Below are 14995 nucleotides of genomic sequence, written 5' to 3' on the forward strand. Positions count from 1 at the left end.
TGAAATACAAAACCCACTCAGGAACACATGCTTTTGGAGAACACACAAACAGGCCTGTCTGCAGTATTCGAAGCCCTGTTTCACTGCAGTGGTGCCCTGCCTTCTAGAAGAAACAGCAGGACCGAACGATGCTCTGCCTACTTATCCTTCAGATAAAGTGCTCTTACTCCTGTCTCCCAAAGACCCAGCAAAGCGAGCTGAGTGCCAGCTGCACAGGGCTCAGGCTGGTCCTTGCACCAGGCCTTTACTGAAAAGCAGGAGGGAGGTATGAAAACCCAGACCCAACGGGATGGCCTGGAGCTTCACTGCAGTACCTCCTGCCGCGTGTTTCTCAGGACTGGGTTTGCAAGGAAAGATTTCATCTGGCTGAGGTAGCACCTGTAATTTCTGTTGCAAAATACTGTTTAGCGCTTATTGTATACCAGCTAATAATGGTAAAGATTTTGCTTACTTGGAACATAGACAGGGTTCCAGAAAAGAGAGCTTAGATCTTGTTCTAACGACCATCACACTCAGAACTACATTGTGGAAAATGAAATTCCTAAGCTCACTCAGGTAAAAATCTGAGATTGAGTACCCAGTCATCACCCAGGAAGTTTGTTATTTTCCAAAAAGTGTGCATTCCAAAAAGCCACTTCCATTACTGAGGGGCAGAGGTTGCTAACCTCCTCTGTTACCGAATTCAGAGCTATTTGCTGGTTGTGTACTGCAGTTAGCATTTCTTTTTTTTTTACTAAGTTTATTCATTTTTGAGAGAGACAGAGAGAGAGTGCAAGCAGGGGAGGGGCAAAGAGAGAGAGGGAGACACAGAATCTGAAGCAGGCTCCAGGCTCTGAGCTGTCAGCACAGAGCCCAACGTGGGGCTCGAACTCACAAATCGTGAGATCATGACCTGAGCTGAGATCAAGAGTCAGATGCTTAACCGACTGAGACACCCAGGTGCCCCAAAGTGTTCTTTTTTAAATAATTTTTTCCCCTAAGCTACATTTTCTACCTGGTGGCTTAGGAGTCCTATCCCATGCCTTTTTTTTTTTTTTTAATTTTTTTTTCAACGTTTATTTATTTTTGGGACAGAGAGAGACAGAGCATGAACGGGGGAGGGGCAGAGAGAGAGGGAGACACAGAATCGGAAACAGGCTCCAGGCTCTGAGCCATCAGCCCAGAGCCCGACGCGGGGCTCGAACTCACGGACCGCGAGATTGTGACCTGGCTGAAGTTGGACGCTTAACCGACTGCGCCACCCAGGCGCCCCTCCCATGCCTTTTAAATGGGATCTGGCAGGATCTGCCTTGGCTCTGGTGCCTTCTGTGGGTTACTCTCCGTTAGCCGTCTGTAAAGTGAGGATGCTGCCTTCCAGAGCTGCTACAAGGAATCAGGTGGTCTGAAAATGGTTTAATAAACCAGGAGGAAGACGAGTTAAGTTGAACATTGGGTTCTTTTAGGTGGAAAGGCGGGCCTTGGGGGGCAGGAGATTAAGCCTCTGCTTGGGGACATCCTTCCTGATCATGTGGCTTTAAAGATTCAAAGCACTTAACCTTTGGACCGCCATTCCTTCACCTAGAGATGCTAACACCTCCTTGCAAGTTGGTTGATAAGATCAGATCTACAGGAATTGCTACAGAACTTGCTACTCACTGCAGCCCATGATGACAGCTGAGTAGTGCAGATAAATGTTTGGAACGGAATGACTTAAGATTGAAATATGGGCAAGAATTTGCGATGGGGGCCCCTGGCAGGGCCGAGAGGGGCCCTCAAAGGAAGAGGCAGTTCCGTCCAGCGTTGCTCACGCTGACCAAAAGAAGAGGGTTCCTATGACATCGGCCTGGGAAATTAGGCCATAGGAATGAAAAAGTTGTGGACAGGCGAAAGTCAGTCTTCTTAGACACAGCCACAGCAGCAAGCACTGATTTTCAATTAAGCTGCTTTTCAAACGGGCAGCACTATAGTGTCTTGCATGCATGCGGCTGCAGAGCTTTAAGGATCGTGTTTCATTCTCTATTGCAGTGGTTCTCAACGTGTGGTCTCTGTCCCAGAAGCAGCGGCACCTGGGAACTCATCAAAGGGGCTCCTGGGTGGCTCAAGTCGGTTAAGCGTCTGACTTCAGCTCAGGTCATGATCTCGCCGTCCGTGAGTTCGAGCCCCGCGTCGGGCTCTGTACTGACAGCTCAGAGCCTGGATCCTGCTTTGGATTCTGTGTCTCCCTCTCTCTCTCTGCCCCTCCCCGACTCATTGTCTGTCTCTCGAAAATGAACAAATGTGTAAAAACATGTTTTTAAAAACGCACACTCTCAGGTCCATCCCAGACCTACCAAATCGGCAGCTCCCAGGGTAAGGCCCAGCTGTCTTCAGGCTCTCGAGCCCTCCTGGGAGCCCCTGGCCACTGCAAGTGGTGCTGAGGAGCAGGCAAGAAAGGGGTCTGGCATGAGGGTGTGCATCCCACGTGGCGGCTCCGGGCCAGGTGATCAGCTCCTCTGATGCGATTCTGGCTGCGCTCATTGTTCACCGGGATGACGGTGACAAGCGGATGCCCTGTCTCACCTTCCCCGTCTCCCGTCCACCCAACCTGGACCTGAGCTTCCCATATGGAGCAAATCAGGACGGCTCCCCAACCTGGCTGGCTCCCTGCTCCCTGCAAGGTCAGACCCGCTGCTCAGCACAGCGTTCCAAGATCCCCCCAGGATCTGACTCTCCCCCCTCCCCCCCACCGTCAGGCCATGACTTCTGATTCCCACACCAGGCTCCTTCAGAGCTCCCCGAGCCAGTAGGGCACTTAGCGTCTCATCTCTCCCCTTGGCCTCCAAGGTATTCTCTGCCCCTAGTACATTTCTTTAGTCTTTTTATGACTGTGCTCACAGAGCGAGTTGTTCTGACTTCTGAAAATGTTACAGAGCCTCACATGTCATATGATCCCCCTTCCCCCATTTTTGGTGAGGAAATAAAGGGTATGCCACTTCAAGAAGAGCCACACAGAATACGCACCCAGCATAACAGCGGTTGGCCTGAGGAGAGGAGGCAGGGGACATGGGAGGAGGGGAAGGGGCCTGAGCGCCTTGGGGCACAATTGGTTTGATTTTTTTTTTCAAAAACTGATCAACTTAAGTGAGAAGCACCTCTTGTTTACTTTTCTTAAGTTTATTGATTTATTTTGAGAGAGAGAGAGCAGGGCAGGGCAGGGGCAGAGAGAGAGAATCCCAAGCAGGCTCTGTGCTGCCAGCGCGGAGCCCAATGCAGGGCCAGAACTCATGCACCGCGGGATCTTGACCTGAGCTGAAATCAGCACCTGGTTTTCTTAAGTGGGCTACTCCACTTTCTTAAGTGGGACCGTCGATGTTAGGTGAGCTGTAGAACAAGTTTTGCACCTGTAATCCAGGCCCCAGTTTCTGGAGTGGCTCTTCTGGAGCTGTCTCTTGCCCAACTTGATGACTATTTTTCTTACTTGGGGGTTTCGCCACAGTTTCCACCCTCGGGGCCCCTGCTGGTGCCTAAGGCACATCTGTGCACATCAGAGAATTGTGATCAGTCAGGCCGGATGCTGCCCGGGGAGGCACGGCTCGACGAGCGGACAGCGGCTTGGTCCCTGGGCGCATGTACAGCTTGGCCACGGAGCCTGGCTGCATTCCAGCCCCTGGGGGCTCCCTTGCTGGGGCCTTCATGCAGCGTGCAGCTTGCACATCTCCAGCCGGTGCCCTGCCCGTCCTTCCACTGCCCTTATTTTAAAGAAATAGCCCCTTTCCACAAATACTTTCTTCCCCACTGGGAGGGAATCTGTTTTGCCTTTGACATGTCAGTCAGCAAATAGCTACCTAAACAGAACACGGTGGTGTGAGTGGCTTTCAAAATGCCAGTTTGATCAAGTTACCCCTGCTCAAAGCCAATGAGTTATCAGTCGTTTGAGGTCCCGGAACACCAATCAGCCTAATCACGTAAAGCTACTTTAGAAATACAGGGAAACCAGGACTAATGGGACAGTATAGGTTTTATTAAGTGGCTCTGGCATGGGGCAGGGACCAGCTCTGTCTGGGAGCGCTGGCGACCTGTATCCACACAGCCACAGGGGCAGAAGGCGTGCGCGCCCAGCTGGTGAGAAGACAGACACAGAGCATAAAATCTCTTAGCTGCAGTGTAGCTCCTTAGCAACGGGGTACCTCACAACCGTGTCACCCCTTTGTGTGGGGCAGAGACCGTGGGACTGGCACCTGTGGCTGGTCTGCCTTCGCCGAGTGAGTAACACACAGCCGCATATCTTTAACCGTCCGGCAGCCAGGCCTTGCCCTCACCTTGTCCTGTGTGTCTGACACATGGCTTCACCACCTTCTCCCTCAGCCTGGGGATCCCCTGATCAGGAATGAGGGAGGCAGCTCGTGGTCTGCGCATTAGTTTGGGGCAGTTGCCATAACAACATCCTACAAACTGATCCTTAAAACAAGAGAAGTTTATCATCTCTGAGTTGGGAGCTGGGAGGCTGAGATCAGGGTGTTGACCTTGGTGGCTCCTTTTTTGTTTTTTCATTTTTATAATGTTTCTTTATTTTTGAGATCAGAGCATGAGCAGGGAAGGGGCAGAGAGAAAGGGAGCCCGACGCGGGGCTCAAACTCACGGACCGTGAGATCACAACCTGAGCCGAAGTGGGACGCTCCACCGACTGAGCCACCCGAGCGCCCCCTGGTTGGCTCCTTTTGAGACTACAAGAGGGAATCTGTCCCAGCCTCTCCCCAGCTTCTGGGGGTTACTGGCCATCGTAGACGTTCTTTGGCTCATGATAGCATTACCTAGATCCTTGCTGCCATCTTCACACAGTCTTCTCTCTGTGGTGGCCGTGTCCAGACGTCCCGTTTGTACAAGGTCACCGGTCGTACTGGATTGTGGGCTCCCTTGCTCCAGGATGACCTCAACGGGACTAATTACACCTGTGAAGGCCCTATCTCCAAACAAGGTCACATTCTGAGGTACCTGGGGTCAGGACTACAGCATATGAATTTGAGCTGGGGGGCAGGGAGTGGGACGCAATTCAATCCGTAACAGTCAGAGAGCATTTGTGGTGTACAACTTATTGCTGTAGGCTACAGATATCCTATCTTTTACGAAGATTTCTACACACGATTGTCTAAAATCACGTGCATTCAGGGGCACCTGGGTGCCTCAGTCGGTTGAGCATCTGGGTCTTGACTTCAGCTCAGGTCATGAGCTCATGGTTTGTGAGTTCAAGCACCACGTCAGGCTCTCCGCTGTCAGCGCAGAGCCTGCTTCAGATCCTCTGTCTCCCTCTCTCTCTGCCCGTCTCCCATTTGCACTCTCTCTCTTTCTCTCAAATAAACAAACATTAAAAAAATAAAATCATGGGCATTAAGAGGCCCACTGTGGCCACCTCTGATGGTTTTATAAATAACCTGTGACTTTTAGCATCTCATGTCTGTAACCATAGACATGAATCACTGACTGCCATTCCTATTTTCCTTCAGAGAGAAATGATCTCTACAGGCCCAGGATCCGCCCGCCTTTGGACATGCCAGAGACTATTTACTTCTCAATTGCATAGGAAGTGCAGGCAGGCCAGAGGGTGCCACAGAATTAATATGTAGTAAGCTATTATGCAAAACAGAAAGGGCCAGGTCTAGGCCTAAGTTCTGCCTCTGGCGGCATAGACAGGATCAGTCAGCTCAGGTGAGAGAATTTCCTGGGTGTCAGGAAGGTGGACCTTGCTCTCCTAGGTATTTCCTTCATCTACACCTGGATGTTCTATTATTCTGGAAGAACAGCCTTCATTCTGAACTTAGAGTGAGGCTTGCTTTACATGCTCTACTGCTGGGGCACCTAGGTGGCTCAGTTGGTTGAGCGTCCGACTTCGGTTCAGGTCATGATCTCACAGTTCTTGGGTTCAAACCCCACGTGGGGCTCCATGCTGACAGCGTGGAGCCTGCATGAGATTCTCTTTCTGTCTGTGTCCCTCCCCTGCTCTCCTGCACGAGATCCCTCTCTCTCTCTCTCTCTCTCAAAAATGAACATTTAAAAAAGTTAAATGCTCTCCTGCTGAGAGTCAGTAAACGCATCTGTTCATAGGCTAGGGCTAAGACAGACCTACCCCCGGAGCAGGTTCTACAAGGAGACAAGAAGGGAGAGAGCACGGGGTCCAAGAGCAAACTGCACATGCAGAACAGGCGACAGAAACGAGTCCACAGCACCCTCTCTGAAATACTGTATCATGTCATAGGCAAAAACAATGCCAAAGGCAGACGAGTGTCACCAAATCAAAAGGAACTAATCCCCTGGTCTGTTGGGGTTTCTTTTGGAGCCAATTGAGTTAGAGATGTGAAATGTTATTTATCTTTAATTAATTTTTTTTGGAAATCTTAAATTTTAGACACAAAGATCTTTTGCTCTTAGATGGTAAATCGTGACTAGAAAAAATGCTTATGATCATGGTAAGTGTGAAGTTAGGCTGTGAAACAGTCTACAGAAAGCACAATTCCCCCCAATTGATATTTAGACGGTAGGAGTCTCCATAGGAGTGTTAGGAGACAAGGGTGCCTGGGTGGCTCAGTCGGTTAAGTGACAGAATCTTGGTTTCAGCTCAGGTCATGAGCTCATGGTTTCATGGATTCATGCCGGGCGTGGGGCTCTGCACAGGCAGTGTGGAGCCTGCTCGGGATTCTCTCTCTCTCTCCTTCTCTCTCTCTGGCCCTCCCCCACGTGCACTGTTTCTGTCTCTCTCAAAAATAAATAAGTAAATACATACATGCATACATACATAAAAAGGAAGTGTTAGGTGACTTTTTTCCAGTCTTATAATTTTAGGGTGAACATGCATAGGAACAGCTATAGCAGAAGGAAAGTGAATCACGGTTCAGAGGTCCAACAACAGCACTTGAAAACTTTCCCCACAGATCCGTAGTACAGCACCTAGGTACAGTATCAATGGAGTATGAGCATAATTTTTAGAATTACTTTAAGATAAATGTCTATGACATCCCTGTGAGCATTTCTGATTCACCCAATATTCTACATGGGGAGTATTTTCTACATACCAATTCTGTTATCAGGTAGGTCACTGTTTGGAACTAACTAGAGGTACACCCAGAAAATCCATCCATCTTGCTGGGGAAAGATCCTAGGCATCACGCGTGGTACCTAAGCTGAGGATTCTGGCCGCAGTGGAGTCATCTTTACACATCAAGGATTTTTCCTACCTAACGTCATGTATAAGTGACATACATCTTTCAGAGAGAATATTTTCTGCTTACCATGTGCACTGGGTTGAATAGTGCCCCCCCCAAAACTTGTGTCCTTCCTAGAATCACAGAATGTGACCTAACCTGCAAATGGGATCTTGGGACACCTGGGTGGCTCAGGTGGTTAAGCCCCCGCCTCTCGATTTTGGCTCACGGTTCACGGGTTCAAGCCCCGTGTCGGGCTCTGCACTGAGTGGGGAGCCTGCTTGGGATTCTCTGTCTCCCTCTCTCTCTGTCCCTTCCCTGCTCACACACACCCTCTCTCTTTCTCTCTCAAAATAAATAAACTTAAAAGAAAAAACGAAAAGAAAATGGGGTCTTTGCAGATATGATGAGTTAGGATGAGGTCATGTTGGAGAAGGGGGGGTCCTTAACCCCATGGGACTGGTGTTCTTCTAAGAAGACAGCTCTGTGAAGACAGACAGAAATGCACAGACAGGAGGTGATATGAAGGCACACAAGGAGGAAACGACCATGTGATGCTGGATATGGATTGGAGTGATGCATCTATAAAGCCAAGGAATGCTAAGAATCGCCAGCAGCACCAAAAGCTAAGAGAAAGGTATCGGACAGATTCTCTTCTAGAAACTTCAGAGGGAGCGTGGCCCTGCAGACACCTTGAGTTTGGACTTAACAGCCTCCAGAACTGTGAAAGAACACATTTCTGCTGTTTTAAGCGACCCAGTTTGTGATACTTTTGTTACAGCCACAGGAAACTAATACACCGTGTGAGGGGATATGTTTTGATCCACTGGGAAAAAGGTCTGTTTCTCCAAGAACATCTCAAATGTACCTTCTGATATGTCCCGATGGAGCTTACAATAAAATTCTTGCCTCTTGAAGCAGATTGTACGATTTGCAAATGCTTAGTCTGTGAGCTTTTAACGGGTCTTCTTATGTGAGTACATTGTGTGAATTTTCCGGCCTCTAGTCTGATTCTTGAACCAAATTTGCCTTTGGGTGTGTGCTCAGTTTCACACATCCCCACACCACAGCTGGCTGGCTCCAAACCCTCTCTCCGACGACAGGCTCCTTTCAGGAGCCCAGTGGGGAAGCCCTGGCTGGTGTCGAGTCTCAGAGGAACCAGGCCTTCCTCCTTCTGCGGAAAGTCCGTGGAAGACGCTATCCCTTCCCTTTGGCTGTACAACCTTCCGGCTGCCGAGACTGCCCTGTAACTCTGCACCGCGAGCAGATGCTAACAGCACCTGCACTGATGCCCGGCGGCGAGCAGAGGCACAGCCTGGCCAGCTGACACAGCCCTGTTCCCATCATCCCCATGAGATGACCCCGCCGTCCTGCTTCCTCAGTGATGCATTCCCGGCCTCTGAAACCGAGAGACCGAGTTACAAAACAGAGGTTCCTGGGTTCTGTATGTTGCAACCCTAGGATTATGAGTCAGTGGTTCTCATTCATCTCCTGATAATACTACTTCTGTTCTTTCACTATCATCATGGAGGAATGTGGAATGTTCCTCAGAGTCCACCCTTGTTTTTATTTCCTTATCATAGCTCACCTGAGACACCTACCCACTTTCTCTCCTGCCAGGGACAGGGTCAAGATGCCTTTGTGTCCGGGGCAGCTGTGCCCAGGGAGGTGGGAGCACGGTCGGCTGGGTGGTCCGTCCCTGCGGTCCCATCATGGCTTCTGTCGTGAGCAGCTCGACCCTGGAGAATGGACAGCTGTCCCTCTCACTAGTGAGCTAGCCAACTAGTGGGCCCTCAATGTGCTCCCTGTTCTTTAGTAATTCAAAGAGCAGCAGGACAATTATTAATTTAAAAAATCCAAATAAATCAAACCTGGAATAATTCCACTCAGGACATTTTGTAGAGGCATGAAGGACGAGGCAAAAATTTAGTATTAAGGTGGCGAATCCTCCAACTTTGACAAGACGCCGTTAGCTATGGCTTTGTCTCTTGATACTTTATTTTCCTCAGGTATCCCTTGGTGTGGAAAAATGTTGTTTATAAGCCAATGTTCCTGGCCTCTGAGGATATGAGTTTCTTCATGATGGGTGGTAAATAAACACCTGCATAAATAAGTGATTTAGGCCCACCTCCCACGAGCCATAGCTGGACCATATGGATTCTTCACTCCTGCTTGTTTCTACCCTGTTCTTAACCCGTGCAAGCGAATTTTCAAATTCTAGCTACTAATTTACTGCAAAATTGATCATCACGGGCAAGCCAGGGACCAGATTACACTAGATCCTGCTGCCACGATCTCATCTGGGGGGCACAGTAGCAATATTTGGATGTGGGTGAGGGTCATGGAACAAAGCCTGTCATTTAGAGTCATTTAGAGCAGTGGTTTTCTAATCAGGGTCTTGGGACCAGCAGCAGCAGCACCTGGGAATTTGGTAACTGCTAATCCTTGAGCACTGCCCCAGACCCACTAAAGCAGAGAGACTCGAGAGGTGGGGCCCAGCAACCTGTTGGGATAAGCCCTCACTCGGATGATCCTAATGTACACTACAGACTAATACCACTGCCCTACAGCAATGTCAGCCTGAAAGAATCCAGTGCCAAAATCTCTGGGGTGCCTGGGTAGCTCAGTTGGTTGAGCGTCTGACTTCGGCTCAGGTCACGATCTCACTGTTGGTAAATTCACAGTTCGGGAGTTTGAGCCCTGCATTGGGCTCGCTGCTGTAAGTGCAGAGCCTGCTTTGGATCCTCTGTTCCTGTCTCTCTCTGCCCCTTCTCCATTCATGCTCTCTCTCTCTCTCTCTCTCAAAAATAAACGTTAAAAAAAACGTTCTCTCTTCCTGCTGTCTGAGGGGAAGGCAATTCTCCCAAGGGTCAGATGCCCAAGGCCCCCTTTGGTAGCAACTCTAGCTGGACACTTACAGCCTAGAAAAGGGTTTCCAGCTTCCCTGGGACTTCAGCGCTGTTCTTTGGTTTACCCAAGAACTTCTAGAAAGAAACAAGAATGTGTAAGAACTCTTAAGTGGCCATGTTTGTGGCACCTTCAAAACCAGTCTGTCATTTTATGCTCAGGCAGGAAGCTGACTAGAAAATCTCATCAGAATCCCACAAGGCCAGCAGGAGACCAAGTAGGGGGTTCAGGAATATAATCAACTATCCTTCATTAAGTGAGCGAATTCCTCAAAACAGTCTGGAGGTCCTGGCAGAGGGAGGCGGGAGCTTGCTTCACAGAACCTGGAGCCTCTCCATGCCTCATTTCCAAAGTCAGATACATGGCAAATGACAGCAGGACCTATGGTTCTCCAGGACCAAAGTACGGGAAGTAATTTGTAAGAGCAGCAACTTTAGCACAGACTTGCTCAGCTCTGGGTAAGAATGGGAATGGGGTGAGTGGGGAAGGAGGGAATATTTGAAATCTTCAGCAAAACCATCCCTAGCCCCACGAAAGCCTCAGCTGAGAGGTTCCCTGCCATTTGGAACCTAACTCCACAAGACAGCTCTTGAGAGGGGGGCTTCCTCTCCACCCCTGACTCTGACAAGCACACCCAGACTTTAAAGCAAGGGTAGGTGAGGGGCGCCTGGGTGGCTCAGCTGGTTAAGTGTCCGACTTCAGCTCAGGTCATGATCTCGCGGTGAGTTCAAGCCCCGCATTGGGCTCTGTTCTGATAGCTCAGAGCCTGGACCCTGCTTCGGATTCTGTGTCTGCCTCTCTCTCTGCCCCTCCCCCACTCATGCTCTATCTCTCAAAGATAAACAAATTTAAAAAATTACTTAAAAAAATGTTTTTAAAAAGGCAAGCGTAGGAGAACAATGGCTCATGGGCCAAATCTGGCCCCACCACCTGCTTTTCTGTAGCTTGCAAGTTAAGAATGCTTTCTATGTTTAAATAATGGAAAAACAATGTTTAAAAACTATTTTGTGGGGCGCCTGGGTGGCTCAGTCAGTTGAGCGTCTGACTCTTGATTTCTGCTCAGGTCATGATCCCAGGGTTGTGGGATCAAGCCCTGTGTCAGTCTTCTGCTTGTTATTCTGCAGTGGAGTCTGCTTGAGATTCTCTCTCTCTCTCTCTCTCTCTCTCTCTCTCTCTCTCTCTCTCCCCTGCTCACACTCTTTAAAAACACACACACACAAAAACCCCACTATTTTGTGACACATGAGGATTACATAAAATTCAAATTTCTGTGCCCGTAAAGTTTTATTGGAACACAGCATTTGTTTACGTATTTTGGATTACAAGGGCGGAGTTGAGTGTTGCCACAGAGACGGTGCTACTTCCCAAAGCTGAAAATATTTATATCTGGCCCTTTACAGGAAAAGCCCTCTTTAGAGCAAAGGGTTTGCAGCTCATGATTCTAACTGGATACCACAGCCAGGTTTAGCTATGCACTGTCACACCCAACGCAACTTTTTATCCAGTTTATCCTTGTGGATTCCCCCTTGCTGTGTTACTGAGTCTAGTAATTGGTACATTTGATGTCGATCACAACCCTCGCTTTCCTACTGCACCCCAACGTTTACTCTCATTCCACGGGCCAGTAGAAGCTGGTGTGAACATTAGTTTCAGTCACACACGGGACAGAATCAGCTCGAAGCAAACGTGTCTCGAAGACCCTCTGTGTTGCTTCCTTACCCCCCTGCTGCATTCACCAAGCATCCCACGTACTGCCCATTCAGTCATGTGGGGCTCTAAAGCAACTTTGGCACCATCTGAGGCCAAAGATCTGTTCTCAAGAGAAGTTACTGCTGCCCTTGGTTAAAAAACCCTTCAGGGGCACCTGGGTGGCTCAGTCAGTTAAGCGTCCGACTCTTGATTCAAGCTCAGGTCATGATCTCACGGTTTGCGAGAAACCCTGTTCAGTTCTGCGCTGACAGTGCGGAGCCTGCTTGGGATTCTCTGTCTCCCTCTCTCTCTGCTCCTCCCCTGCTCGTGTTCTCCCTCTCTGTCTCAAAAATAAATAAATAAACATTTTTTAAAAAACTTTAAAAATCGTTTGTTCTACTTACTAACTAAACTCAGATACTGCAACTTTAGGGCTTGGATAAACACAAAACTGGTGTCTGGATATAATGCTACTCATGTGCTATGCTGACCTTAGCCGCAAAACAAAACAAAACAAAAACAAAAAGCAAAACGCAAAAAACAAAAAACCAAAGCCACCACTCAAGGACCAATTTGCAAACTGCAAGGAATCAGTTCATTTGGACTACACTACAGAAGCGACCTGTGTTTGCTCACCAACGATCAGGCTGCTGGCAGCTAGCGGGATTGGAACTATTCCAGGAAAGTCCTCACAACACAGATGCTACCGAGGTATTTGGCATCTGAAAACCGAATCAATCCACCCTCAGAGCACCTCCCAGAGAAGTCACACAGAGTGATAAGCGAATGATGTGTGAGGAGGGGTCCAGAACTGCAGCCCAGGAGTTTGTCTGCCTGTGAGGCACACACTGTGGATGGCCCCCACCTCGGAGGGAGGCTGTAGCATCTTTCTGGAAAAGGCACAGGTGTTTACAGCTAGAAGCCCCAAGAATGAACCACTCAGTGCTGCTTCAGGCCCACCCCACGGTGCGGTGCAGCGAGGTAATTCGAGCCAATGAGGGCTGCACACCGGGCATGTGCTCCAACCACCCCCCCCCCCCCACCTCCCACACACACACACAACCACCGAGGGCAGTCCCAGGACTCCTAAGGGCAGAGGACGCTGAAGTCCAAAGAGTTTAATTTACTGATGCAAAATCATCCAGGCAGGAAGGGGTCGACAGGAATAGGACGGCAGGCGAGCCAAAGCCAGACCTGGTTCTCTTAACCATGTGGTCGGCTTGTGCCCTCACGGGCTGGTCCATGGCATGACTTTGGGGGAGTCACTTGACTTGGTTCCCCTTCTTTCAGGGAGGAGAGGGCTGGGATGACCTCTGGTCTCTTTCAGCTCTGCTCTCTGCTTCTGCATTCATTCCAGAGTGGTCTTATCGGGAAGCAGGCAGGATCGAGTTGTTCCCGAGATGCTCTGCCTACACTCCATGCCTGTGGAGGACCAGCTGTTTTCCCTGAGTGCCTTCTCCTGAAGCTTGAGGGCAGCGGCAGACGATAAGGGCCACAAAGGGCCGTCTCCAGCCCCCACTGGAGCTCCGGGGTCACCTGGCCGGCCAGCGGCATGGGACATGCCAAGGCGGCCACTAAGCGCCCACCGGAGAGACGGAGCTTTGGGGCCCCGCCGACACCGGCACGCCCCAGTCGTTTCAGCCCACCGGCTGGGAACACGAGCCGGCCCACAGGTGGGCAGGGCGAGCTCACTGCATTCATTCTCGCAGCCTCTGAGCCTGGGCGCCTCGGGGCTCTCCGTCCTCGCGCGGAGACCCAGATATGGCTTCGGCCACTTCCCCGGAGCCCGCGAGACCCGCTTCCACTGACCCCGCAGCCGCTTCCCGCCCCGGCGCCGCGCTCCTGCCGCCCGTCCGCGGCGCCAGCCCTCTCGGCCCCGCGCGCAGGTCCGCCGGCGACAGCGGGGCCCGGCCCCGCAGCGCAGCCCCCCAGCGCCCCGGGCTCCCCTCTGCGCCCCGACGACCCCGGCCCGCACCGCGCCCCCAGCGCCCCGGGCTCCCCTCTGCGCCCAGACGACCCCGGCCGGGAGGCGCCCCGGGCTCGCCTCTGCGCCCCGACGACGCCGGCCCGGCCCCGGGACCTACCCATGGTGGCGGCTCCGAGGGCTCCCTGCGACTAGCGAGCGGGGAGTCCAGGAGAGAGGACTTTTTTTTTCAAGGTGCTGCTCTTATGACTTTGTTTCCAGGCCCTGCCCAGCCACCTGTGCCGCTGGAGGTGTGCAGGCGGGGCGGCCGGGCTCCACCCTCGGAGGCGGTGGAACCGCAGGGAGCAGAGGGTAGCGCCCCTTGAGCCCCGGCGGGAGGCTACCTGTCCGGGCCGCGCCCGGGCTCCGCTGTCCCGCCCTCGGCAGGACAGGAGCGGCGGCGGGAGACCTGGGCCAGACCTGGGCCCCAACGTGAGCGGCCACCTGAGCTCCTGGGCGGCCTAGTTAAAATGCAGGCTCCCTGGCCTCACCCCGGATTGGCTGGCTCAGTAGGTCTGGGTGGGGCCCGTGAATGTGCATTTCCAGCAACTTCTGAGGTGATGCTCCGGGGACCCCGCTTTGGAGACCACTGAGCTGGGAGAACGCCACCTGGGTGCGGGGAAGCAAAGCCGGATGCAGCGTTGGGCAGTTGTACGTGTGCCCGTGCCTACGTGCGTGCGTGGCTCTGCCTGCAAGGTGAACCGGCCAAAACAGTTCTGGAAGGCCCCACGTTATTCTTCTTTACTCACAAGAGCACAAGTGATACAGCCATTATCTCCAGGTCCTTTTTCGGTTTCGCTGTCTGACTTGAGGGGGAGTGGGGTTGTGCTTTGCCAGTACTGAGAACATGAAGGTGGCAAATGAAGGGAGTTTCTACTTTTTTTAAATTATGGTGAAACACACATAACATAAAAACGTACACGTTACCTGGGAAGTGTGCGCTGACTGGCACGCTCACACCTTCACGCAGCCGTCACCACCCCGCGTTTCCAGGACTCTGTCCCCGTGCCAGCCTGAAACTCTGTGCCCACTGCACACGTCCTCTCTGTTCTCCCTCCCCGGCGGCCACCATTCTACTTTCGGACTTGTGGAATTTTTGGGCTCTAAGCACCGCATGTAGGTGGACTCATACACTGTTTGTCCTCTGTGTCTGGCTTCTTTCACTTGTTAACAATGTCTTCAAGATCCCTCCACGTCGGCTCCTATGTCAGAATTTCCTTCCCTGTTAAGGCTGAATGATACTCTGCTGCGCGTTTGCACCCCACTTCCTTCATCCATTCATCGG

General features: G+C 51.3%; 1 protein-coding gene across 1 annotated transcript in view; it reads right to left on the bottom strand.

Annotated features, from left to right (window-relative positions):
- Positions 1-14048, bottom strand: part of SLC15A1 (solute carrier family 15 member 1) — a 57229-nt gene extending 43181 nt beyond the window's left edge. The window contains exon 1 of the mRNA XM_045444660.1: positions 13832-14048. Coding sequence (XP_045300616.1) covers positions 13832-13835 — 4 coding nt within the window. The 5' untranslated portion in view covers positions 13836-14048. The remainder of the gene's footprint in view (positions 1-13831) is intronic.
- Between the last annotated feature and the right edge of the window lie 947 nt (positions 14049-14995).

This window comes from Leopardus geoffroyi, chromosome A1, assembly GCF_018350155.1.
Source record: "Leopardus geoffroyi isolate Oge1 chromosome A1, O.geoffroyi_Oge1_pat1.0, whole genome shotgun sequence".
Classification (NCBI taxonomy): Eukaryota; Metazoa; Chordata; class Mammalia; order Carnivora; family Felidae; genus Leopardus; species Leopardus geoffroyi.